General features: G+C 35.1%; 1 protein-coding gene across 1 annotated transcript in view; it reads right to left on the reverse strand.

The window, feature by feature from the left end:
• LOC142341657 (ephrin type-B receptor 1-B-like) overlaps positions 1 to 25,194 on the reverse strand; it is a 28,082-nt gene extending 2,888 nt beyond the window's left edge. The window contains exons 1-14 of the mRNA XM_075392777.1: positions 24,517 to 25,194; positions 23,811 to 23,881; positions 20,604 to 20,740; positions 18,083 to 18,385; positions 17,622 to 17,782; positions 15,894 to 16,092; positions 13,512 to 13,804; positions 10,015 to 10,278; positions 9,409 to 9,633; positions 8,901 to 9,068; positions 5,263 to 5,454; positions 3,210 to 3,406; positions 1,783 to 1,893; positions 1,264 to 1,425 (exon numbers count right to left, since the gene is read on the reverse strand). Of these exons, the coding sequence (XP_075248892.1) occupies positions 1,264 to 1,425; positions 1,783 to 1,893; positions 3,210 to 3,406; positions 5,263 to 5,454; positions 8,901 to 9,068; positions 9,409 to 9,633; positions 10,015 to 10,278; positions 13,512 to 13,804; positions 15,894 to 16,092; positions 17,622 to 17,782; positions 18,083 to 18,385; positions 20,604 to 20,740; positions 23,811 to 23,881; positions 24,517 to 24,622 (2,589 nt within the window). The 5' untranslated portion in view covers positions 24,623 to 25,194. The remainder of the gene's footprint in view (positions 1 to 1,263; positions 1,426 to 1,782; positions 1,894 to 3,209; positions 3,407 to 5,262; positions 5,455 to 8,900; positions 9,069 to 9,408; positions 9,634 to 10,014; positions 10,279 to 13,511; positions 13,805 to 15,893; positions 16,093 to 17,621; positions 17,783 to 18,082; positions 18,386 to 20,603; positions 20,741 to 23,810; positions 23,882 to 24,516) is intronic.
• Between the last annotated feature and the right edge of the window lie 600 nt (positions 25,195 to 25,794).

Here is a 25,794-nt window from a genome sequence, read left to right on the forward strand (position 1 = left end):
GAAAAATAGAAAAATTGGATATATTAAAATTGAATTCAATCACAATAACATAACGCCCTTGTTTTGTTGAAATCGTGATCAAATTACGGGGCAATAAAAAGATTGAAAAAAGTGGCCAACTTGGGAATTAAAGTTAGGAATATCATTTGCTTTTCTAGTTTGCAAAGTGAAATTCAATCAATGCTAGTATATGCATGCATACAAGGGGTATTGTGGCAATTTACGATATTATGTGCTGTAATTTTCATGCCCCATAAACCCACTGGGATAAATGTGCGGTGGGCTAGAATTATTTAAATTGTTTTTGCACTTATCTAAATGATCTTTTTACAAGCGACAAACAAATTGATAAAACAGGCAATTTCCTATTTACAACCGAGATAGCTTTGACTCTGTTCAAAGTTCAAAACTTGCGCATTATCGGGAATCAAAAATGTCTGCCCCACTGATTTTCAAATGCATACTACAATCGTGTATGCGGTAAACAGCAAAAATGAATAAAACTGTTGACCTGTTTCAAATTTTCACCAACCAACCAGCCCCCTCCCCTCCCCTCCCCTCTCACTCTTTACCCTTGTCTCCAGCCTGCGCTCACTTTTGCAACCACGCATAAACACACTGTTTGCACATGAAAAACAATTTTGACTCCAACAGTTATTTGTTTCAAACGTTTCTCTTGTTAATGGAAGTTTTTGTATTTTTATTTCAAAAAAATAACTGACAAAATTCCATAGGAAAAAAAAAGGTTAACAGAAAATTAGCTAGATTGAAAAATAAATTAGAAATATACTTTATAAAACGTATCTGAGTACATGATTAAACGCTTATCACCAACCGTGAGGTTGATAAAGCTGGGGTAATTTTCAAAGTTCATCCTCGTATCGGACGGAAAAGTGGAAATTTTGAGAAGGGAAGAAACAAAGGGGGAAAATTAGATAGACTTCTCCAAATCTAGAGAGGAAAACAATACCCAACTAGCTATAAGCACACTTCAATCACCAATCAGCGCAAAGTGCGACTTTCTGTCGCTCCAATAAACTCCGAAAATTCCTACTTCTATGATTCTTAGTCACTATTTGGTTCATTTTTTGTATATGTGAAACGCAATCAGAATACTTCCAATTCAATATCAGCATGCTAGGCATTGTTACCAAATCGGAAACTTAAAGGAGAGGAGGTGGGGGGAGGGGGGGGGGGGGGGGTGGGTGGAGATGGTTTGCAACAGCAGCTGAACATTCAAGACGTCCATGACTTTGAACATACCTCGTTGTTAGATCTCCCGAAGTAGGGTCTCTGATGTTCGGCTGCTGGGAATGAGAAGATCTCCCACAGGGTCACCCCGAAACTCCACGAGTCAGACTGGGTTGAAAACTTGCGCAGATTGTACGCTTCTGGTGCAGTCCAGGGCAAAATGTCAGAACTCACCTAGAAACGAGACATGTTAACTATTCTGCTAATCGTACAAGAGGTCAGAGAGCCATGTACAGAAGGTACATAATTTCAAAACAGCATAGGAGTCGACAGAACTAAGAAAATATAGAGTAGGGAGAAATTGTAGAAATCATTGTTATACAAGAAATATGGATGACAATTTAAATAAGTGTGAATAGGGTGGCTGATTCCTATTGCATTGCTTGTAAAAATTTGTTCAGTTCATTCAGAACACAATAATCTTAGCTATTTAAATATTAAGTCAAAATCTGGACAGCAAATTCGACATTGAAACCAAAAATGAAACTGTTGCACGGACAAGGTCATAGCACAATATAAAAGAAAACGCACCCCAGCTTCTCCGAACAGTTGCTGTTCCTGGTCCAGAAGAATCCTCTGGTCGAATCCTGTTATTTTGCAGACCTCGTTCTGGGACACAAGAATGTTCTTGCTGCACAATACCTGAAACACAAATAGAGTTTTAACTATTAAATCTCCACAAGTACCTTTGCTGCCATGTCTTTTAAATGAATTCAGACACTTTGTTACTTCTGATACTGAATTTACTTGGGTCATTTAAAGAAACTTGGTTAATCAAGAATGGAAATTACCACTTCACTAGATCGAGGTTCTCAATTCCCGATCCCCATATCTTTAACATTTTCACATGAAAAATAGGACATCGCGGTTTGTAATCCTATTCAGAATAGTGTAAAGTCAGTTTTTTCTCAAGCTCAGTTTATTTAAATGAATGGCATAAACATGGGAAATTTTTGAAAAACTACATGTTTCTTTTTTTAAATCTAAAACATGTCAATTAAAAATAACCACTTGAATAAAGTTACATGATTGAAACTTATAATTCAAACATCATTATTTTCTTAAATTATAACAACTGATAATTTCCTGAATTTCCTGATAGGGAGAGGGGGCCTGTTTTTTGTCAAAGGTCATTGGGTTGGAAAACTAAAACTGAATTCGTCGATTATCCTAAAACTTGCTTATCGTTTTTGACACTACTCAGTGTTTATTATTTCACTCGTCTTCTGGCCGTACATGCTGGTGATCTTAATGGATCGATACGAAGTTAGAGAGAATTCAGCAATAAAAAGAACTTAAAAGCAACAACAGTCCTAATGCGTTTAATGGACCATGTAAGCACGTAATTTTTTTTATTGTTAGCAAATGAGCACGCCCATATTTGGCACGCCCATCCATAAATTTCACTATTCACTGAGTAAGGTGTCTGCTACTATGGAAGTCACGGCGGAAAAACGGTAAAGGTGAACAAAAATGCTACATAAACTTTATAGGAAAGAAAATAGCCGATCAGTTGGTAACTGTTACGACGATTATGTCATTGCAATTCTACTAAGCTAGTAGACCAAAATAGACCAGTAGTTCACAATTGAATTTCCACCCTTTTGGGTGTATTTTTATTTCTGACAAACAATTCGCAGCGAAAATGAAAGACTAAAGAAGCTTGAAAAAAAAACAAGAACATAGTTATTGTTGACTATGCAATCGACAATCAAGGTAAACAATTACATTTTACAGGCCCTAATTTAAACGTCTATGAAAACTAAAGGAAAAATATTAAATTACACTGATAGGTTCCAAAAAGAGTTTCACAAAAATACTGAAAGATAATTAGCAGAAGCAAACGTGGCAGAGAGAGAATTTTGAGAAATAAATGTTTCTCCAGTAGTTGGATTTAGAAAAAAATCACATTTTTTTTCATTTTCCAGTTTAACACGATAATTTTTATAATAACAAACCTTGTGAACGTATCCCAACTCAGACAAATACTGCATTCCACATGCCACTCCTCTCATCTGGTGCACAATCTGTCCAGGTGGCAAGGAAAAGCCATCTCCAGCCATTTTTCCAGTTGCCATCTGGTGGTTGTAGATGAGGCTGAGGTAATCCACCATTGTGCCAGTTGTATGCTCCGTAACCATCATCATTGGATCACCTACAAATCACAAGAAAGTTTCACAATGGTTTCCTTTGTAATATCTGACTTGAATCACACATGTGATAGTTCAAAAATACCAAATCTCGGTGGTGCCAGATTCTACAATGCCTGATTTTAAGTCTTGCGAAGTGCGTATTTAAAGCAAGTGTGTGGACAAATTAATGCATCTTAATTAATACGTGACTCTGATAAATTCACTTCAAATTTATCAATTACATCTCGAACAGCTACTCGGATCTCGATGAAGTCAAGTTTTTCAATAATTTCATCAGAGTGGCGTAACCTATACATGAAAAAAACTGCACTCTTTTCTCCAGGTGGATTAAATCAGATATCTATATTTAATTTTCTACTCGATAATAAAAGTACACTCTGATGGTACTGGCTAGTGCACCCGTACGTACTTAAAAAGAAAACAAATGCAAAAAGATGCATTAATTAGTCCACACAGCCCAGGGCCGATAACTTATTTTCTGTTATAATAATACCATAATCACAATAATACCAAAAAAATACCATAATTACAATAATTCTTCGTTTTAAGCCTCTGGCTGAACAAAAACATAGAAAAATCACATGATTCAAATTTTCGATGACCGATAGTTGTTCCATTACAGATTAATTTGTCTCTGGCTCAAAATGCTGACACTATTTGGAACACTTTTTTCAGTATTAAAATTTTAAAAATTTAAAAATTGTTGTCGAATATTTTAAGCTCTGCTTTTTGAACATCATGATCATGAGACGCATAACATTTCACATTTTGCACAGTAAGCACATTTTTTTCAATTTTATTTTTGGTGAGCTAAAATGTAACAATGCACAGATTGTAAACAATAAACAATGTTGAACGCGTTAGTTGTTCAAATGCACATTTGCTATCAAGTTTTTAACAAAACAGACCTGAAAGACTTTGAAAAGTTTTTGTTGTTTTTGAAATTCTGCGACGTCCACGTAACAAGAGATTTTCGAACCAAACATTTTGTTGGTTAAATTGTTTGAGTAAAATTATGCACCATACTATTTATTGATTTTTGTCACAAAAACAACAGTCGTACCTTTGGATGCATCTAATTAACGGTTGCCAGCAAAGATGGCCACAAAAGCTCTTGAAACAGCAGTAAAACTGTCAAAAAGTCAACAAAAACTTACAAAAAATGAATTATTGTCACGTCAAAACTGAGCATCAGACAGTGTATTCATATTTTCAACAGATCACATTCGGCGCCCATACTTTTCTCAAACTCACTATTTGAAAACTGAAATCACTATGAAAATTAATTTGGAGAATTTGATGCTAATAACTTTTTGGCAAAAGCTTCAAATTGTTCACTTTTCTCAATAGAAGTGAGCTTTCTTATCAAAAATTTTAGTCAGTTTTCAGCAACTGAAAATTACAATTGAGAATTTTTACAAAGCCCTCGAAGACAAAAGGTATCATTAAATTTTAAGATGCGTCTTAAACTTTCATCACTTACTTATCTGATTGAGTTCGAAGGATAGTTGAACAAAAAAGCTCCCGTAGGGGCAAGTTTCTAGAACTTTTTTCCCGAATCATTTTGTGTTCGTTGAAAAACAGACTTTTCCACCGGGTTAACACAGCCATCACAAATTTAATTATAGTATTCACAGCAAGTAAAATCGTTTTAGGAATTACTTTGCGTTCACAAAGAAACGATATCTTTATTCTATAGTTTGGTATTCTAAGGTTAAATTGTTTCTGACTGTTTCACGTCCACTAACATGACAGCGGCCGTGGAGGAAGGGTCCACTATGAAAACATTAGGATTCAGAGTTTTATAATTAAACTGCTGATACAGGCTTATACTTACAGAACAAAAAGAGAAACTTACTTTTGACAGAGATACCATGAAGCTGCAGTACATTGGGATGGTTGAACTGTCCCAAGATGACGGATTCCATGAAGAAGAGTTCTTTGAACTGGTCTGATTCCTTCTGCTTGCACATCTTCACAAACACTGGGTGCTTGGCTGGGAAATGATCTGGTGAAGTGTAGCTGCCCGCTGATCCGAAAAAGCCACTCTCTGAAACCAAAATAATTCATGAGTAATTGACAGTGGTTCGGTGTTATCAATTGCTGCTGATTGAAAGCCAACGCCCGGTTTCAATTAGTAGATATTTTTTTTACTAATTATGTCGAAGGACATCTGTTACATTTTCCAGACTTCAGTAGCATGCTTTAAGACCTCAATATTGTAATCATAAAACAAACATTTCCATTCACTAAAATTTTTCGTCGTCAATTTTTCGTCACCGTTAAGATGTTCAATTCGCAACATCGGCGAAATTTAATTAAAATGTTTGTCTGTTTACTGGTAACCATCAGATAATTCAGCCCTCTTTTTTCCGCATTCGATGTTCTTTAATTCTATTATGTATCAATGTTCACAATATAATGATTGAATACATATTTTTGGATTGAAAAAAGTGCCCTTTCTCTTCCAAAAATGAAACATTCCGAAAAATAAAACATTGGAACACAAAACGAATCGACTCGGAAATTATTAGTCATTTTTGCTATGATCGTATAAAATTCTTCTTGAAAGAACTGTTTTGTTCTTAGATCGGTGCAAAGTAATCATTCACATTTTTCTCGTTTCTATGCAATGCTGAGCCGTGTTCATTCATTTTTACTTAAATCATCTTTTACTTACATCAATGCTAACTTGTTTTTAGCGCTCAACTAGTATTCTGCAACTATTCTTTTTTGAAAAAATAAACTTAATTTTTCAGAAATGATGAAAATGAGAAAAAAAAGCTCAATTACTTAATTTCTGTCACTTTTACTACATCTTCAATCGAATATTTGTTGACTTGCCCTTCTATTTTTTACAATTAGAAACACACTTCACAATGACTTTATATAGAATACTCAAGTACATTTTATACACAGATACTCTCAAAGTAAAAGGAAGGCTATTTTCTTTAATGAGCAGAATTAAGTAGAAGAAACAAAGCTAAACAAAAAAATCTTCACGTTTCTTTCCTGTTTGAAAAGCTTGTTGTTCACATTTTTCCTATTTCAAAAGACTATTTTTGCGTCAATTGAAACAAATCTCCAATATGAAATGAAAGCAAACGAGCATGAAATGTTTTCACTTGAGGTAATTTTTGTTGCTTGATTTCACTAAAAATTTCACCAAATTTCATGACGAGAATTTCTTTTCTTTTTTTCACCGCCCTACTTTCAACTTTGTGAGGGTAATTTTGGCTGAGCGAGCACTCATTCAACGCAGGGCGCCTTAAGCCCATTTTGGTAATTCTGCCTCAAAGAGGGGCGGCAAATTTCAGCATTTTGCTTTGCCCAATCGAAGATTTTACCTTTATTAGATATGTAAAACACTTATCGTGTGTTTGCGGGGGTAGGCAAAGCAATGAATACCATACCGCAGTTCATTCTGCTACGACAACTGTTGTAGTAATAGTAACTACATGCGCGTGTGAAAAGGAGAGAGCGATAGAGAAAGAAGCCAAATAAGAAATATATTTGCAAGCTGCGTTTATGGAATCATGGATGCGTTAAGTGAATATAACGGCACTGATTTCCATATTCAAGTTTTTCCATATTTGATGAAGGAATCCATTGTTAGAGAATGAATATACACATATAAGGCTTTCGAATGTGTGTGTAACTCGGTGAGTGTGACTTATGTTCAGGCTATTAGCAGCTTATTAACCATGTAATAACCTGTGTCTTCACGCTGCCTGTTACTTGTTATAACCACTTCAGGGGTCTTCCTTCTTCGGTCATGTTAGGGTTGCAACAGGGAGGGGGGCTAAACGACCCAAAAAGACAACTCGGTTCATTAAGACTACAGTTTCACAAAATATAATTTCACATGTAGATCCAAAAAATGCTGCTCAAAGTAAAGATTGAGCCCTGGTTATTTTTATTTGCAAACTAAGCAACAACGTGAGTTGTAGTGGGTTACATGTTTTTTGCTCAAAAAATTTAATTAATGTTCTTTGTTTAAAAGTTTGGGTATTATTTAATGGTGAAGAAAAATCACATTTATTTTTCGCAAAATTGTGCAAAAATGATGACAGTTTTACCGACTAGAGGTCAGGCTAGATAGCACACTGAAAATCTTATTCCTATTATCAAGCTACGCTGAAATACAGCAGAAATATTTGGATACAAAAAATTTTTCAACTCAGACAATTGATATCGATAAAGAAAATGCAGTAAAATAGATATAATCAAAAAGTATTTACTTAACAATAAGCACAAGCCATTCAGGCGTCAATCATTAGCGATAGCGATTCGATTGTTTTGTGTCTCTAGCAAAGCCATAACTTTATTCTATGGGCCCCTGCTATGGATAGTAGAGGAAAACAATCAATGGCTGACAATTAGTAGCCCATGGAAAAATTCACAGTAATTGAGACGGATAATATTTTCCACAGCCGCTTTGTCACTCATTGCACTTAGTGCTTATTCAAGGCGACTAATTAAGTTAATTAGGGCTCAAAAGCCTCGGAAAGCGATCCATCCACGGCAAATGTCAGTTGCTAAGGATTAAGTGTTTGAAAACGTTCCATTATTATAGTGTGTCGATTTTTCATCAGAGCGAGAGCAGAATAATTTCGCCTCTTTTATGGCTAATGCTGTAGTACGAAAAGCAAAGCGCAACTAATTTCCTCCTATAAATATTGAATTTGTTCAGGTTTTCTTTAAAATGCTTTCAAATACTTGTAGTGGCATTTGAAATACTCATTTCGTTTTTTCTTTTTTAAGCGTAGTTCTCCAATAGACGGATCAGCTCAACTTCTATACCCGTCAAGTTAGTTAAAAACTAACTTTGACAACAGAAAGTCCGATTTAAAAAAAATGCATTTTACAATGACACAAAAAAGTACTTGGAACATGACATTAACATCAAATAATGTGACTTGGTTTCTCTATCAATTTGATAACTGTAAAAAAATCCTTTGTAGTCTAGTTTATGCTTACATTGTGTGCTTTAATCAAAATTAAAACTAGTTGAAGCGCAAGTATTGCGTTGAAAAGTGGGTTGTTCACATGCGAAAGTGACATTGCACTTGAAATAGCAATCAAAATCACACCAAAGCTGAATTTGCATCTCAGTTGTTGAGGGTGAATTTACTACATCTTAAGTACATCTTAAAACAGGAAGATGAAATTCAATTAGCAGCTTCGCTCAAACATGCTGAAACTTGTCAGATTTAATCTGAACGTCGTATTCAAAATTGTTGAAATGAAATTCATTCTAAATTCATATGGAATATTTGATATGCTGATCATTATTGATCTTGATTGGTTGATTTGAGCACCGTCTTCCCCGGGTAGCCGTTGCTTGGGGCTAGAACATAGCCCACTCCATAAAGCCCAAGCCTACTACGTGAAAGAGCCATTTGTTGTGATAAATGCTGAAAGATGGCTGAAAAATGTTTGGGACAAATTTATAAATCTTAGATTGCATCAATTGCCAGAGAAATTAAGCCTGACCTAGCATGACAGCTTCGTGCGATGCTTCTAGATGTATAGTGGTGGGTTCCACTTGCAGTGTGTACTCCAGCATCATCTCTTCCAGATTGTAGTAGTGGGGATCAATAAAAGTCTGGCCCACTGGAACCGCTGTGAAGTCATACGGGGCACTGCTGCCAGAACCATATCCTAAACGTAAAAGCAGTTTTTGTCATTGAAAGCATAATTTCCCATTTTTTAAAAATACCAGCAGTCAAAAATAATAATTTTGCTATCCAAATTTTAAACAGCAAACTTATCTTGGTCAGCTATAATCTGAACAACCAAAAATCGTGATGACCAGGTCCTTGCATGGAAAGTTTTATTGAATGCAAGAAAAGTTTAAATATGCAAAAGTTATCATCTAAGTTAATTTGTATGGACTTAAATGTTTGTTAGAGAGACAAGACTTTGTAGCAAAAATACTTCGATTCAAATTTTCAAACTAAATTGAGCGAACATGAATTTGTGAATATGAAACGTGACCAACCTAAGTAGTTCCTGGGATGAGCTTTGTTAGTCTCGTACTCCATGAAAGCCCTACCATGTGGCATTGACTTTTCCCACTCTGCGTGCTTTTTCCTCAAAATGCAGACAGCTGATACAAATATGGTGATGAGGATCAGCAACACAATCACCACAACCCCAATCATCAGCATTACTCCCGGGTCTGGAGTTGTGAACAAACCTATCTGCGCTCTTGGGTCGACCAGACCTGCAAAAATTGAACATTTGAATTCACAAAAGAATACACAATGAAAATTTTGATTGTTTATCAAAATAGCTGATGACGTCAGATTTCTTATTGCTCCGTAGCAAAATAGGTCAAGACTTCAGCCCACGGTTTTAATTCGGACCCATAATTCATGTTATAAGCAACGGCCCCAAATTAGTCCATCAGAGTGAAAGTGAACTGCATCCAGTATTTCTCATCAAATTTGCAGCTCGAAACTTTTGTTTATATTTTCCAACCAATTTTAAGTATAAATACAACTAATTGAACTCATTTTACGCTTTCATCGCAAAAGCTGAATCCCCCGTCTTGCTTAGGCATTACTTCTTTGAACAATAATACAAAATTTGGACATTTTCGTACCTTGGATCCTTTGAGTTAGGTTTGTAGCAGGTCCATTCTGCCCATCGTATCTGGCCACAACTGAGAATGTGTACTCCCCAGAGGTCAGACTAGAAAATGCTGCCTTGGTTTTAGCAGTGGTCACGTGACTGAAAGTTGATCCGTGCAGGTACACAGTGATAGAGTAGTTAAGCAGGTCGTCATTTGCCACTGGAACATCTGGCTTGTCCCATTTAATTGCAATCGTCTCTCGTTCGGGAACCAGCTCCAAGTTGTTCACTTTCACTGAAAATTCAACAATCAAGTCCTCAGTTGGAGATTTAATCAACCCAAATGTCGCGGGTGCTGACATGATAGAGATATGTTCTGGTCAAAAGTGAAAAATGTGAATAAAAGTAGCATCTGAGTTTTTTAATCGATTATATTTCCATTATTTCACAAGAGCTTGATAAAAAAAATCCCTGAACCAATTTCTGAATTTTGCAAAAAAAGTCGGGCTGGCATAAAGTTCGTAACCCGCCCGCCATTTCATGAGGGTTGGGACAACTATCACCATATTGGCTCAATTTTAAAGCCATGTCAAACAATCACGTCCAAGAAATTCTTAGGGTCATTAATATTGTTTTTGTTGTTTATTGTTGTTTGTGGTTTAATTCGTCAGATATTCGAACCCAAAGTAGCATTGCATTCATTTATCAAGTCAAAGTAAGCATGAATCTATCTATCTATGTTCTGCATAGGCGAGAATTTATCTTACTGTTCTAAACTCAGACCTTGTGGTTATTTTATGTTCAAAATTGAAACACTGTTTTGAGCAAAACGATTTGTTAATTGAAGCCATAAATCATTGAACTTTACACGATTTGATATATCATTATGCAGAAACAGAAGCTGATTAAATTAAGAAGAACTTTTGCAATGCGGTTAATAAGTTTTCTGCTTTTGATGTTTTTCAACCAAACTGGCTAATTAAAAGCCCAATTCTAATAAACATTTAAGAGCAATAAAAAAGTCTTACTGCTCAAAATTACGCTCATTATATAAATGAACAAAGCATAAAATTTTATAATTGTTGCATTGAAGAATATAGCACCTTTGCAACAAAGAGATTTTTTCTTTCCAGGCTATTAAATTCTCTGGGGATATCAAACTTGAAAAACTGTTCAAGTATGAACTTTATTCGAAAAAATTCTATAATTTGTCGCTCGCAGTTGACTGCTAATTATTGTCACAGTGATAATACTTTTATTTTCAATACTTTAAAAACTGAGTGATGAAAATTAGTTTTTCTGTTTTGTTATCAAGTCCTGAAAGTTTGACCTGCCAAATAACCAACTTTTTCACCAGTATTTACAATTAAATCTCCTTTTATCCCTTTAAAGCCCCCCCCCCCCCATTGGAAACCGTTGATTTAAGTTTGGTTGAAATATCCATAGCAGAAAAGGATTTAAAAACTCCAATTGAGCAGCAATTTTCTATTTTTTCCTAAAACAACTGTGCAGTAAATCAGTTTTTTTAGTTCAATCACCTTTTAGTTCATTGAATTTACTTATAATTCAACAAAAATATCCAGGTTTTCGCTAAAGAAAATTTCAATTTTTGAGTAACAAACAAGTCTTTTCAAATCATGCACAGCAAAGTTGCTCAGAGTTGCGCTGAAGATCAAATCAATTGCTAGCTGACTAATTGATTGATATGGCCTTCCTCGTGCTAGATCAGGAAGGGAGGGCAAATTGAATTACAATCGTGGCTTTTGAACAAATTTGGGGTGGACTGGTCCAGTTTGTAGTAAACGTTCAGACGTGTGCCTGTTCGTGACTTGAGCATGATAAAATGTTACAAGTGTCACTGCAAATTACCATCAAGTCATTTTTCATTTTTCTCCTTTCGCATACCCTCTCTTTCTCTCCCCCTTTCCGATCAATTTGACTTTTAAGCCCATTGGTCTGTCGGGAATTGCTTTTCTACAATATGTACACAAAAGGGGAGGGGGGTTATTTGTAGGGGATGTAAGTTGTATATGGGGGAGGGGTACAAAGCAATAAATCGACAATTAGGTTGTCAACATATGTCATTAAATGATCCCGTTTGCCCGATCTCTTTGCTCGTTTTGATAACAAGCATCGTTTACGTGAGAAAACGTGTTAAAATCGGAATTCCAATTAAACATTTTATACTAGTAGGCTACAGAAAATTAATAGTCCAGGTTGAGAATTCGCTTTTTAGTACAAAAGTTTAAAAAATGTTGAAATTGTGTTGCATCGTTCTTCTTTAGTGATGAATGTTAAACTATCACATTAAATAAACACGGCGAAAGAACAAATTGCATAAGCACTTTTTAATTGATTGAATATTCCTAAGAGTATTGTCAAATGTCATAAAATTGCAGTGACAGACATGGAATAGGAAAATACTAAATGATCTATTAAATTATTCGGCTGAGTAATTACGGAATGTTATAATGAGTCACAGTAATCAAAAACAAACACTCCAAAAAAGAGCCCTTCCTTTTTTCATGATAACGGAACTCAAAACTGCAAAAATGCATAGTTTGAATTAGTGCCTAAATGCGGTTTAGCTCTTTGGCTCTCAAAACGAATGGCATATTTGTGGAGGTATTTTCAAATTATTCTCGTCAGTTCGCAAAATGATTTTGTAAGACAGTCACAAATCACTCAAAAATGATCCAAAAATAAACTGGCGGTACAAGTTAGCAACTTCAAATTTGGTTACTAAATTCCCACACATATTAGTGAAGAAGGAACTATATGCCAACTCAAAGATCTATAGTTCGGCAGTGTTTAAACTAGTAGGGCAAAATTGCTTTGTGTATTTTGGCACATTGCAAATTTTAGCATTGGGCAATTTGAGGTGACACCCCATTTGGTATAGCAAAAGTTTATTACCAACCATCAATCAGTCTTACCAACAGTAATTGCCAATAAAGTATTGAAGGCTGAGAGGCCTCAAAACCATTATATAAAATCACCCGGATTGAAATTTCATTCATTACATACAACCATATATGATTCCACACTGTCCATATTTGATTGCTTATAGTACGATCTTAACATGAAACCAAAAATATTAGATATGGTGCTTGTATGGTTGTTAGGAAATCATATATACTTTTTACTCTCATCCAAGTTTTCACCTTTATCAGAAACGCATCACTGATCTGATTCCCGGCATCACTTTGTGATGCGTCACGATAACACATGGCTCTAACCGTTTCACCCAGTCTTAGTTAGTTTGTAATTTACAAATAATCATATATCTGAAAAAACTACCACCTTAGATTACATTACGTTCAATATTTGCCGAGCGATATATTTCAAGTAGAAAGATATGATGAGTTTCATTTGAATACCAGCTGAGGGCAGAATTTTATTAATTAAAAGATTTTTCATTTTTTCCCAAATAGTTATCGAGGGCAAACTTTTATGAACTAATTGGCCCCGATTTACTAATTCTTTGTTCATTTTTGAGACTGTCCAAATATATATAGGTCTACTCACATTCTTTGCCAGTTGTTTCTGAGTAGATTTCACAACTCTGTCTTTCCAAAGCCTCTTTCCGTAACTTGTCACTCACTCCGTTCATTGCGCACACTTTAATTGTGTATCTTTGTTCAGGTGAGAACTCTGTTGCGGAGTAGCTAGTGACGTCACTTCGTAGCTGTACAGGTCGACACTCGATTCCAGCCAGGCAGATTCTCACTTCGTAGAACATGTCTGATCTATCTCCATTGTAATTGGGTCGACGCCAAGACAACGCAAAGCTTGTGTACATGACCTCAACTCTCAGACCTCTGAAATGACACAAAAAAGCCTGATCAAATGTTCATTTCAAAACTTTTAAAAACATTTTCTTTTTTTCTCAGTAATATACAGATTTTGAACTGTTACAGGTTATCAGCGTTGAGAGATATTTGGATCAGATACCATTTTCGAAGTCATTTTGAGATGTTAAATGTACGTGACCTCAAATTCCTCTCTAACTTTGACACTTCATTGTCTCGTCATATTATTGTTGGAGATGGCTTGGCAAAAAGGTGCAATTAAACTATCTACAATAATTTTGTTACTTAATGTCATCTCTGTTCACTTGCTCTAATATTTGCGAACTGATTCCCAGTTTTGAACTTATGACGTTCTCTACAAAATGAGCGAAACAAACATCACCTCTCAAGAGCGTTAGCAGAAGCAAGTTTCTCAAAGGTATTTGACAAGTTCTTTCTAATGGCAACAAAGCAGCTTAGTAGTTTGAAAAGATATCGAAAAGTCAAGCTGTGCGCTGACCGATTAATGGCGCTTCTAATAGCTAATTGAGCTCTGAGGTGGTCACTTTATAACTCATAATCTGCTCTGTTTATAACATATTACCTGTCATCGGTAGTTTGTATGAGGCTCATCAAGTAATGGAGCATAGTGACTATTGACTTAGCAATCCGTAAGTTTCATTTTGAGAAAAGGCTATTCAAAAATTTATACAATACAAGAATTCACTGTCAGATATTGTTGAATAGCCTTTTGAAACTTGTTCAGCAGCTGACCGAACGTAAAAATAAAAGTCTATTAATGTCAAGACATATACTAGGCCAAAATTTGCACACAAATTAAATATTTATCTTTGAAGCTCTTTAAACGTTAAATTGCAATCAATTCTAATTTAGCATCAATAAATTATCGTTTTTATGATTTTTAAATTGAGTTTTGAATGGACTTTTAAGCAGAGTCAACCACACAGCCTTACGCGCGACTATTCCTCACTTGACTGAATAATTTATAGAGCGGAAAAATGAAAAGAATTAATTTGCAAAAAATGGCCTCACATTTTTTTAAAAAAGACTCCTCGCTAAGCAGATGCGAAATAACTTTTTTGTTGGGAGTTATTTAAAATTCAACAAAACCGCCCATTTATGCTTGAAGTTGAAGATATTGTTCGTACAAAGTCATATACATAAGCATATTGGAGTCGAAAGCGGCGCTAAGACTAATCAATACCTTCAGGATTCATTAATTGCAATGAACATAAATTCCTGTCATGATTTGTGTAAACATTTTTGCAAAATCAAGGCAGACAAAAGCACAAGCTAGTGGTCGCCATTGAAACAAAAAATTAGTTCCTCTTTTTGGGATTGAAGTTTTTAGTTTGTACATTTTTATGTTAGAACGTGATATTTGAAATTTATCCACGTTTTTCATCTTTGCACGCCAGCGTCTATTTCCAAAAGTCTGTTAAGATGGAATATATCAAACTGGATTGTCGCAAACTACAGAAAAATGTTGAAATTTGAAGCAGGAACTTAAAATCTATTGAAATGTTGAGGTTTGGCGGTGTTGTTAAAGTACACATACTAGTGATGGCATCTGTTTGATCACAAGAGACAGCTTGAGATGATTGGACAATGTAAAACTGAAAGTAGAACCGAAAGTTGGGAGCATCTAGGAAAGGAACGAATTTTGTTAGTGGAATTGAACAGCATAATTAAGTTTGTCTAACAGAGGCTTTTACGGCTATAAAAAGAAGACCTCCATGACTTCTCTTACGTCAGAGGACGATTCCTGCTTCTCTAACTTGAAAATGCTCTGATGTTTTTCCTCCTGTAATGTTTGCAGATTGTTGAAGACGCATTTGGACACAATTGGCATTTCCCGGATTTGTACCATTATAGACCCGAATTCATGCTTTGACCCTTAGAGACAGTTAAAAGTAGTTATACCATATTTATGGGAGAACATTTTCTATGACTCTCTAAAAGGAAAGTGGCATTTGTTCAAAAGTGGCATTTGTCGAATGCCAAAAATGGTCTGTTGAACTTTATAATTGCTACATTGCATTTATTTAACTTTCGAGCATAATAGAGGGTTTTTCAGTTGTAAGCATCTGAAACTTACAATGGCTTGGTGGGCACTGTTGTACATGGGGTATCTACACCCTCGTCATTGCGTCTGAAGTAGTTCTTGGTACACTCACACCTTACTGCTGGCGTGGATTCCAGTCGTGTGAATTTGTAGCTAATCCTCTCAGAATTGCGAGGGCATCTCCTACACCGATCATTGCCAGATGCGGGCTTGTAGTAATCTTCTGGGCACACTGAAAACAATTGTTTTCTATGTTCAATTTTAGTGTTGTTATTTTTTTATCGTGATGAGGTTTGATGTCTGAAAATGAAAAGTGACTTTATCTTGACACAATATTGGATAACTTCAAGAAAAAAACTTCATAAAAATCATTTTTCAAATTAGCAAATTATTTGTGAATGCTCAAAAAGCGGATCAAAAATTTCAGTATTCCAGGTCAAGCCTCACGGGAAATCACTTCTTTGGACATCAGTCTTCTAAGCATGACCTAAATATCTGGAAACTACTTTTGCCTTTCATGTGTCCATTTTGCCGTTTATTTATACCTGGGTTTCTTACAACAATAGGGAAATAATGAGATCACTATTTAGGAAAATATTGAGGTTAAACGCGCCTAATTGACATCTGAAAAATAATAGAGCGAAAGTTTCTAGTCCTGCAAAGCGGAGCATTCCAGTCTCCCGCCATTCATGGGAAAAGAAAGGGAAAAATTTAGTATTCAGAAAGGATTTTATTCAACGGGGAGAAAAAGTTTTGATTGAGTGTTTGATAAACAGTTGATAACAAACGAGTGCGTAGGAGAGAGGGGGTGGACGTTGTAAGGAAAAGTAAGGAAAAATTGTGGGGGTATTAAGTGTTTTTCTTAACCATTCAGACTAAGCTAAGGATGCCTTAAGTTCAGTGTGTGATGCGAAAATGAGATAAAAATTGACAAAATACGTCCACGTGAAAACTTTCACCTGTTAAAAATCAATTCTAGCCATCTTTTTCTCCACAATTTTCAAGTGTCAATCAAAGGCCATCATTTACGTGTTTAAATATGTCCATCCATTAATGCTGTTTCTTCATTTCATCAGTCACTTTGCGTGCTTATCAGTTAGGTGTTTAATTTTGAATGCAAACTTAGCCCGGGGAAGTTTGATAAACTAGCGAAGAACACTCATGCATAATTATAATCTCATTATTATCAATCACACTACTACTATTTTATGCTGTAAGACCATAAAAATTTGTCTGTATTAATTGCATTTTCAAAATGTGAACAAAAATTTAAATTATTTTAAATACTTCTAGCTAAAAAGTAGTCTTGCGGTTTTTGCTCAATTTGAACGCTTCAGTTAATTTTTCTCAAAATCACAAAATTTCTCAGTTTCAGATTTTTGAAATTTTGAAACGGCTCTTCCGCTTAAAATGTTGTTCATGTTTTGATCATTAGTTTAAGTTGAAAATGCGACCTAGTGAAATTCATTTAAGCGTGAACAGAAGGAATCGCGTTGTCTCCAATTGCTTGAATCCTTTGACAAATTGTGAAATCTTTCTGTTGTGTTAGAGTCACAAACTCGCAGCATTTCAAATCCATTTAATACTCAAACGTAACATTTTATAGCACTGCTAAACTATCCTCTCTGAAGTAAGGGTAATTTCCAAATTAAACTGGCAATCTTGAAGTGTAATTCTCACCCAAGACACTTTGTTTTGAATTCGGTCTGATTAGGTGATAGCGGATTATGTTAAAATAATAGTGGCTAACTTTAAACTAACCTTTGCACTCCTCGAAGTTTAAATCCGGCTCGAAGCCTGGATCGCAAAGGCAATCCCCGTCCGGCGTCTTTTTGCGCCAGTCGCCGGAACTCTTACAGTTGTTTTCTGGAAATCTAGACGACTTGGCGTTGTCAACACATCTGCCCTCGACTGCGCTCACACTGTATAAACATCGGGCAATAAAAACATCAAATTTTCAGACATTTCAAATTTTGGTACCTGCTCCAGATCCAAAATTATGATTCGCGTGATTTATAGCAAAAAAACACAGGGATAACTTTCCGATGGAAAAACTGGCCAAATTCGAGAAAACTTTACGGGGCGGTCAAGTTTCTAGAAAAGACAGTCCAAAAACTGGCTAATAGCCAGGACATTATTTTTTTAATAATTATTGCTGCTTCTCAACTAAAACACAGTTTTCAAAGCAAAAAAAGCGTAAAACTGAAAAACTTGGTACTCACAAAGTTGTAGTCCGATCGAAGCGGGTCAAGTTAGCCATCATATCCGGGCAAAATAGGTACTTGATTTGCATTGATTGAAGGGTCAAACAAGAACCGAGGTCAAGAAAAGCTATGTGGAACCCTGATCTCTTCTTGGTCAGTTCCAGTTCGAGGTAATCAGACAAGGTCAGCCAATTTGACCCGAAATGTCCTTTGATTGTGTTAAAAGACGCGTCTGAGTACTGATTGAAGTGAATGGGTTGGCTAGTTTCCACGACACCCACTTTAAGATTTAAATTCTTTTTCTCTCCTTGTAGGGCATACCTAACACAAATGTGAACAATTTTGATTGCTGTAATTTCCAAAACAACTAAGAATTAATTTAAAAAACCATTTGAATTCGGTGCATTGACTCTACAGATTTGTTTTGTTTCGCATTTTTCCATTAAATAAGGATTCTTGATTTATGTAAGAGCATAGAAAGCTTGTTGGACATCAAAAACCGCTTTGTGTTATCTCAAATCGATATGTGAGGATATCATGCCTTTTTGATGCTTTTAGACATCTGATTTTTTAGACTTGACTTTTGTCAAAATCTTCCTCGCTCCGATATTACATTGATACTTGACAATCCCCCTAGACACATGAACAAACATTAATTCTCTCAATATGAGACAAATAAACACTACACATGATACTGGACCTCGATTTTATTGTTTGCCGTAAACACCCATGGCCAAAGTGATAATTTTTAATAAATGAGTAATATTTCTGTGGACAAAAGAGACATACAAGTGTAATGGTCGGTTGACTTAATTGAAAAAATGTCTCTGTTCCCATAGAAAGCCCTGATCATGTCCTTTCATGTTAAACGATTCCACACAAACCCAAGTTATTGAAAGTTCAACCATTCGCGTTAAAAATAGTCGAAAGCGGTCGTTTTTTATTAGCTCGCCCATGCATAGCCAATGTGCCTTGAATATTTCATATCTCTTTGTAGGTCTCTTGATTACTGGCTCGATTTGTTTTCCTTTATTAGAATAGAGAACGACTGAATAGTGAGGCTGGGCATGATACATTCCAAAATATCACCTTGATGTAATTCTAACACCTTTCCCCCTTTTGGGGGTTAAAGAGGACAATCAGTGAAATATTGACTTATTTTGCAATAGCATGCAGCCTAGGCTAAATTGTGTGCACAACAAATGGAAATACAATTTGGAAATGAGTTGTAATTTATTTGATTGATTTCAGCGGAAGTGCAGAACAGGTAATGGGATCGATTGCCGCGTGATCAAATATATATTACATCTGTAAATGTTACGTAATTCGAACAACGGCTAATTGCGTAACCATATTGCGTGAAATTTTTACTTCCTGATTTTGGGTGCGACTTTTCAACTACGTTACCGCCCCTAAACTTTTCCCCAAATTTTTGGGAAATTCCAAAGCAAAATTTCAAATATCTAGCTGCATGCTTTCCATTTACGGCTCACTGTCACAATTAAAAGTTGCAAACTTTAGGCTTCAATATACTTTCTGACGGGGCTTCATAAAATGAGACCCTTTGTTTAAACGTGTGCAAACGTCTTTAAGTCTGCAACATAAGTATTGATTAAAACGAACACTTTTCATGTTGGTTAAAAACATGTATTTTGTCCAGAGCGGAGCCGATCTGGCAGGTACCTGTCACTTTAAGCTCAACTTTACACCATTTATGGTCATTTTAACACCCCACACGAATAACCAAAGTGTGATTTTAACACGTTTCAACCGCGAACAAGCTTTCAAACTATGCCAAGCTTTGTTACAGCACCCGAAAAAATTCCACATTACTGCCAGAAAATTGACCTGCTTTCCAGAATTTTAATAATGATTGATCGAATTTTAAGTTTGAAATGAATCATTTAAGAAATTTTGAAGAGTTACAGTGGTCAGTTTAATTTCGAAGAACATGCTGTTATGCTCGGTTAGGTTATACAGGGATTATAACCGAATTTAGACATAGTTGAGGTGTGAGCGGAATTAAGCTCCTGTTTTCGGAAATAAAATTATCTAAGGGACGAAATGTGATTGCAATCTCTTTAAGCAAATCTCAGACAGCTGCGCGCAAATGCGGCAGAGGATTGATATTAATTAATGATAAGTTTTATGCAAAGTGAACAAATTCACAGTTTCAGGTGATAAAATTACTCTCTAGCTTTCCTTTATTTCACGAACAATAGCCGTGCTTTAATAATATAATGACTTGCAAAATGACCTTAAGAACAGAGAAGCGAAAATCAACAAGTCGAGAACAATTGACTTTTGAGACAAAAAGTCTTCTCGAAGAACAAAGAACAAGCTGCTTCCACAAATGTCTTCCAAAGTTCTTCTAGCTTATTAAAAATTTAAACTTAATGCATGCAAACGTCATTTTTGTTCTTCATTAGCAAAAAAGGAAAAACAAATTACTGAAACTCAAATTTCAAAAAAATCCATATCTTAGATGATCACGCAAGAAACTGAACACAAGAGTGAAATATTATTTATTGATACTTACTGAATGTCAAGCATGATGCGTTCGACTAAGTCTGTAGGCTGAATGAAACGTGAAATGAGCAAACTTTGCGGTTCTTTTAGTTTCGTAACATCGCACACTTTGAACCCGGTTGTTTCCCCATCAGTGGCGGCCAAAAACTAAAACACAGAACTGAGTAACTCACAAGAAGGGCTGATGCAAGAACTCATTTTCTCTTCACATCAGAATAAAGATAAATTGTATATATTGTTTTAAAAAAGTTGCGGGATCTAAAATTACTGCTTTTAGGGTTGGGAAAAATGAGAGGAGAGATGAAAGCATGGCCTTCATTGAGTCAAAATTTAGGGAGAAATTTGCAAAAGTAAATGAGGGCTTATCGTTGATCTCTGACTTCACTTCTTTGTTCTGTTCTGAAAAGGGAAGCTCGCGTGTGTCAACACATGGTAATATCATTAGCTTAGATTCTTTTATAAGATCTAATTCACTCCTTTTCCATACATTTTCACAACAATAGTCTCGGTGAAAGCCATACAAAGGGACCAAAGTTGACTGACGTTTCTCGGGGCGCAACCCCTGGGCGCAGTCTTTGCCCAACGTGATTTTGGACCCTCTTTAGTCAATGTTTTTGGGAATATTAAATTAGTTAACTCCAAGCTGAGCGTATTTCCTGACATTTCAATGAAAACAATGTCTGCATTCTCATTTCCGAGCTTTGACAAAAAAAACCTTTGGGGCATACTTTTCCTATTCACATTTAGCATCATTGTAGCATAATCATTTAGTTCATTCCCACTGTAGTACAAATGTATCAATTACATGCATAATATCTAAATGGGACTATTACTGAAAATAATCCCAACAATTAACAAATTGACTTTTGTGGAAGAGAACTGACTTTAGCATGGTCTAGTGGAAATACAGCGTATAATAATAAAATCTAGTTAGTTAAATTGATCCCCTTTAAGGAATTTTTCATCCTTGCATCATTTCTCTTTTGGTTTTGAATAATGACAAGTGTTTTAGTTGAAACTGCAAAACTATCAAAGCGAATCAAAGCTTTTGTAACATTCTGAATGACAGTTACGCGTTGATTTTAATGATCACTAATGCCAGGGGAAAACTCAAAATTGTCAATTTCTTGAAAGGAAATATAAAAAATGAGAAAAATTATGAACAACGTTTTATGCTTTGTGTAGTTGAATGATGCAATAACTTTTGTTGTTTTAGCGTTGCTAACTAGGTCTTGTTAAAATAACATAAGTTATTACAAAGGTGCGAATTAATAAATGTTTTACGATGGCATTGTTTGTGGTTTTTGCCACAAAAAAAGCTTTACATCAGGTGACAATAAAATCATCACAAAACTGACCACAAATCGTTAAATTCTTAAGATCGGATTCACAGTTTAAACGACCACTTAAATTCTTTGATAATACTTTTTATTAGAAGTTCACAAGAATATTCTTCAAGTTTAAAGTCACAAAACCGCAGTATTCATTTTTTCGAAAAAAAATGAGCTATTACTAATCACAGGTCAACGCTTTACTTTAAACACGTTAGCTCACATCTATGCTTGTTAAGTTAATTAAATTTGATGAAAAGGGTGGTTAATTAACAAGACATCAAAGAAAACGAGTATTTACAAGATTTTAAATCACGCTTTGGTTTCGGTTCTGTCGTAAAAATAGTAAATTTTCTAATTATCAAATAAGTTAATTAACCAAAACCGTACATACTAAAACCATAAAAACATTGCACGTACACTGCATTTTATTGTGCAAAATGAACTGTTCTTTAACTTCGTATATGAAAAAAATTTAAATGGCATTAGAAACAGTGGAACTATCTTTTTAATGGAAAACAATTTTGCCCCTCCCTTATATTTCTGCAATTAGTTCACACATTTCAAGTGTGTTCAAGTTCATTTCAATCATTGTTGTAAACTTTGAACTACCGAATATCAATTAGGGAGTGAACAGAAATTAATTCACGTGGCTATTGAATAAATTCTATAAGGAACCAAGATTAATTTGAAACAAGGCGACGGTTGATCAGCTTCCGTTAACAGTGTTCATTTAAAATGTGCTTTAAAAAAGTCTGCCTCATAAACGCATTTATATGATGGTTCCTGATTTTCAGATGCAAAAACACGATGTAAATTCTTCTATCAAGTTAAATGAGAAATTCCGGTAAGTTGTATAAGCTCACAAGGCAAAGCGCACAAATATGTGACACTTCAACAGATAAAAACACAATGGTAAGATTTTTTAACAAATATTTCCACTAAGCGAAACAAATCATCAAATATGTGATTGTTGATTTTCTCGACAAAAATGTTTAAGAAAAACTAATGGACTATATGTCAGTTTTTTTCTACCCACTTAGCCAAAATTCTATAATGTTTCAAGTTTTATCTCAAATTTAATCACGAAAATCTCTCACGTAATTAACCCAAAGTTTTGCGCCACAACAAATTGTATTGCATCAAAATTATTAAGTAAGTTGGCACAGAATAGCAAAAAATGACCTAAATTGACATGAGCAAGCTCCAATGGCTGTTTCTGGCATCCAAGTACAAAGAAAAGTATTTATGTAATCGGACAATAAACTGCTAATTTAGTTAACTAAAAAGGAACTGGATAATAATTAGTGCGCAAACTCTTAGTTTCGTAAAGTCTCAAAGCATGTACGGCTTTAATTGGCTAAGGCCTGTTTTAATTGAATACGGTGAAAAAAGTTCAGAAAATTATTTTTTTTTTGGCGTGATAGCAAAGAAGCAAGGTGTCACAAACAATTCATACTTTAATGCCGTGCCTCCGTCAAGATGATTTAACCTTATAAATGCAGGTCAACCACACACAGCCTTTTCTTATCAACAACTTTATACTGCTTTGTAAATATGATTAACTTGTAATAAATTTTTCACGCCTTTTCACAACCTTGGCTGCAGTTGTGGAACCAAGTGAGTTTTTCACGCAAAAACGCGCCCTTAGTCACCCAAGAATATGATCTTTCTCATTTTTTTAGATGAAAATTTCAGCTACCCTAGAAAAAGCCCTCGACTCAAGGAGTCAAATTGTGCGCCTGGAATTTGGTTCAACTTTAATAGCAACATATGGTACATAGCAACCTATTTAAAGTCTATATTTACCTCGCCCCCACCTTTGTACTTAATAAGTATTTTGATAAAGTCGTTTTGATACAAGGGTAATGTAACATGATACTAACTCCTTTGTCGGATCTGCCAGTCATCTTGAAGGAGAACCAGGTACTCTCGCTGAAGGTGGTCGCGAAGGCAACTGAAAACAAAACAAACGAAACAGTTTATTAAGAATGCAATAATTATACATTACAGATAAATATTTTCAAGTCCAATTTCTAGGAGAAAATGACCGTTATCAGAACACTGTTTGATTTTGAGGTTTATAAGAAATCGCTTCTGTCATTGATCATCGTGCATAAAATTTTAACTGCACTGAAATATCCTGAAATTGCAATCAGATAAGATTGTTTGTTGCAAGACTGGGAATGTTTCATAGGAAAATTGAAAAGTTTCACCAGACAAAATAATTTGAGACAGAAAATTTTCCAAAAGAATGATTCAAACCAAACTGAAGGTACACATCATTTTTTTTATTGAACCGTTCTTCACTCTTTTTGTTTCTCTTGTTTTTATGTGAAGAGAAAGTACATCAACATAAAACTCAGAATGCCGGAAGCTGTAAAAATATTTATCTAGGAAAAAATTGGGAAATTTTGTCTACATTTACAGACAGACATCATAAAATTGCTTCCACGTTGCTACACGTAAACATATACACACATATATAACAGATTTACTGAACAATTACGTAACAAATTACTCAACAATTACGCAACAAACTAGAAAACAATCAGATGTTTTCCTAACAAAATTGAGGTCAAATTTACTCACTCGATTCATCAGCTGCGCCTTTGAAGATGAAAATGGCTGAAAAGATGGCATAATGCATCATAATAACCACAAAACAATAATGACAACACGGCGATGTTATTCGCATACTTGCGGCGTCTATTAATAAATAAATTTCTGGAGCCGGTTCAAGCGAGAAACAAAAGTAAAATGTTTGAAAATTAGTCGTAAAATTGTTATTTTATAAAAGCCAAATTGACCGTAAAATCAATGGATCGGCGCTTATAGTGCGATTTTAATTTCTAAATTCAGGAACTAATAACTCTTTTATGGATTGAAGAAACCTTTCTTGTTTTTTATACTTCCTGAAAACTGTTATAATGAGATAAATTTATTGCATTTGAGAATAATTAAATCAGCCAACAGCTTTTTTGAAACAACTTTCTGGCTAACTGCGTGAAGCGAGCGTATTGTGTTTATTTGATAGAACCGAATGCTGGTAAAACAATAAATTTGTAGTAAAAACAATTTGGCTTTCAATTAAGTTAATTTTTGCTTTGTCATTACTTGTCGGTTAAAAATATGAAGAAAAAAGATGATTATAACGATATTGACGATAAATTAATTATCCACATTCAAGTTTTGTGTTTACTATCTGCGCCGAAAATACAGCTGAGCTCAAAAAGTCAAAACGTCGAATAGAATTTTGAGTACTAAAAAAAATACTTTCTATTTACGCTCCTCACAAATGGACGAAAATTAAATAATTTTAAAAGGCGCAATCTGATTGGCTGATATCTGAATGGCCACCGCAGCACGGGGAAATAATAATTCCACAAGCGGATTTGAAGAGAAAACAAGGAAGTGTTGCGGAATCTCACAACAATAACATGCTCCCCAGTTCTCAAACAAAAGCAACAACAACAACGATATTACAAAGACTCGTTCAATTAAATATTAGTGTTCGACAATGTTTCTAAACAGCCTTGATCTTAGATCATGGACAGAGGTCCAAATTTATCTGAGATGCTCATTCTGCATCAGCGTATATAAATATTCATAGAAGCAAAAGCTGCATAGCAAAGGGCAACTGTTGATTCTGCTGGGCTATTTAATGTAATTCATTTCTAAGAAAATTAGAGCAAATGGAAGGCAAAACTTCAACTCCGATATCGGCGAAAGATCAAAAGGGGCGATGATGTTCATTCAAATTCCGACATATCCTCTCCACGCCCTTAATTTAAGATCATCAGTCTATTAGAAACAAAAGATTTCTTGAAAGGGAGATATTTTCTACTGCATATCTTACGTAAAGCAACC

This window comes from Convolutriloba macropyga, chromosome 6, assembly GCF_964194025.1.
Source record: "Convolutriloba macropyga chromosome 6, txConMacr16.3, whole genome shotgun sequence".
Lineage (NCBI taxonomy): Eukaryota > Metazoa > Xenacoelomorpha > Acoela > Convolutidae > Convolutriloba > Convolutriloba macropyga.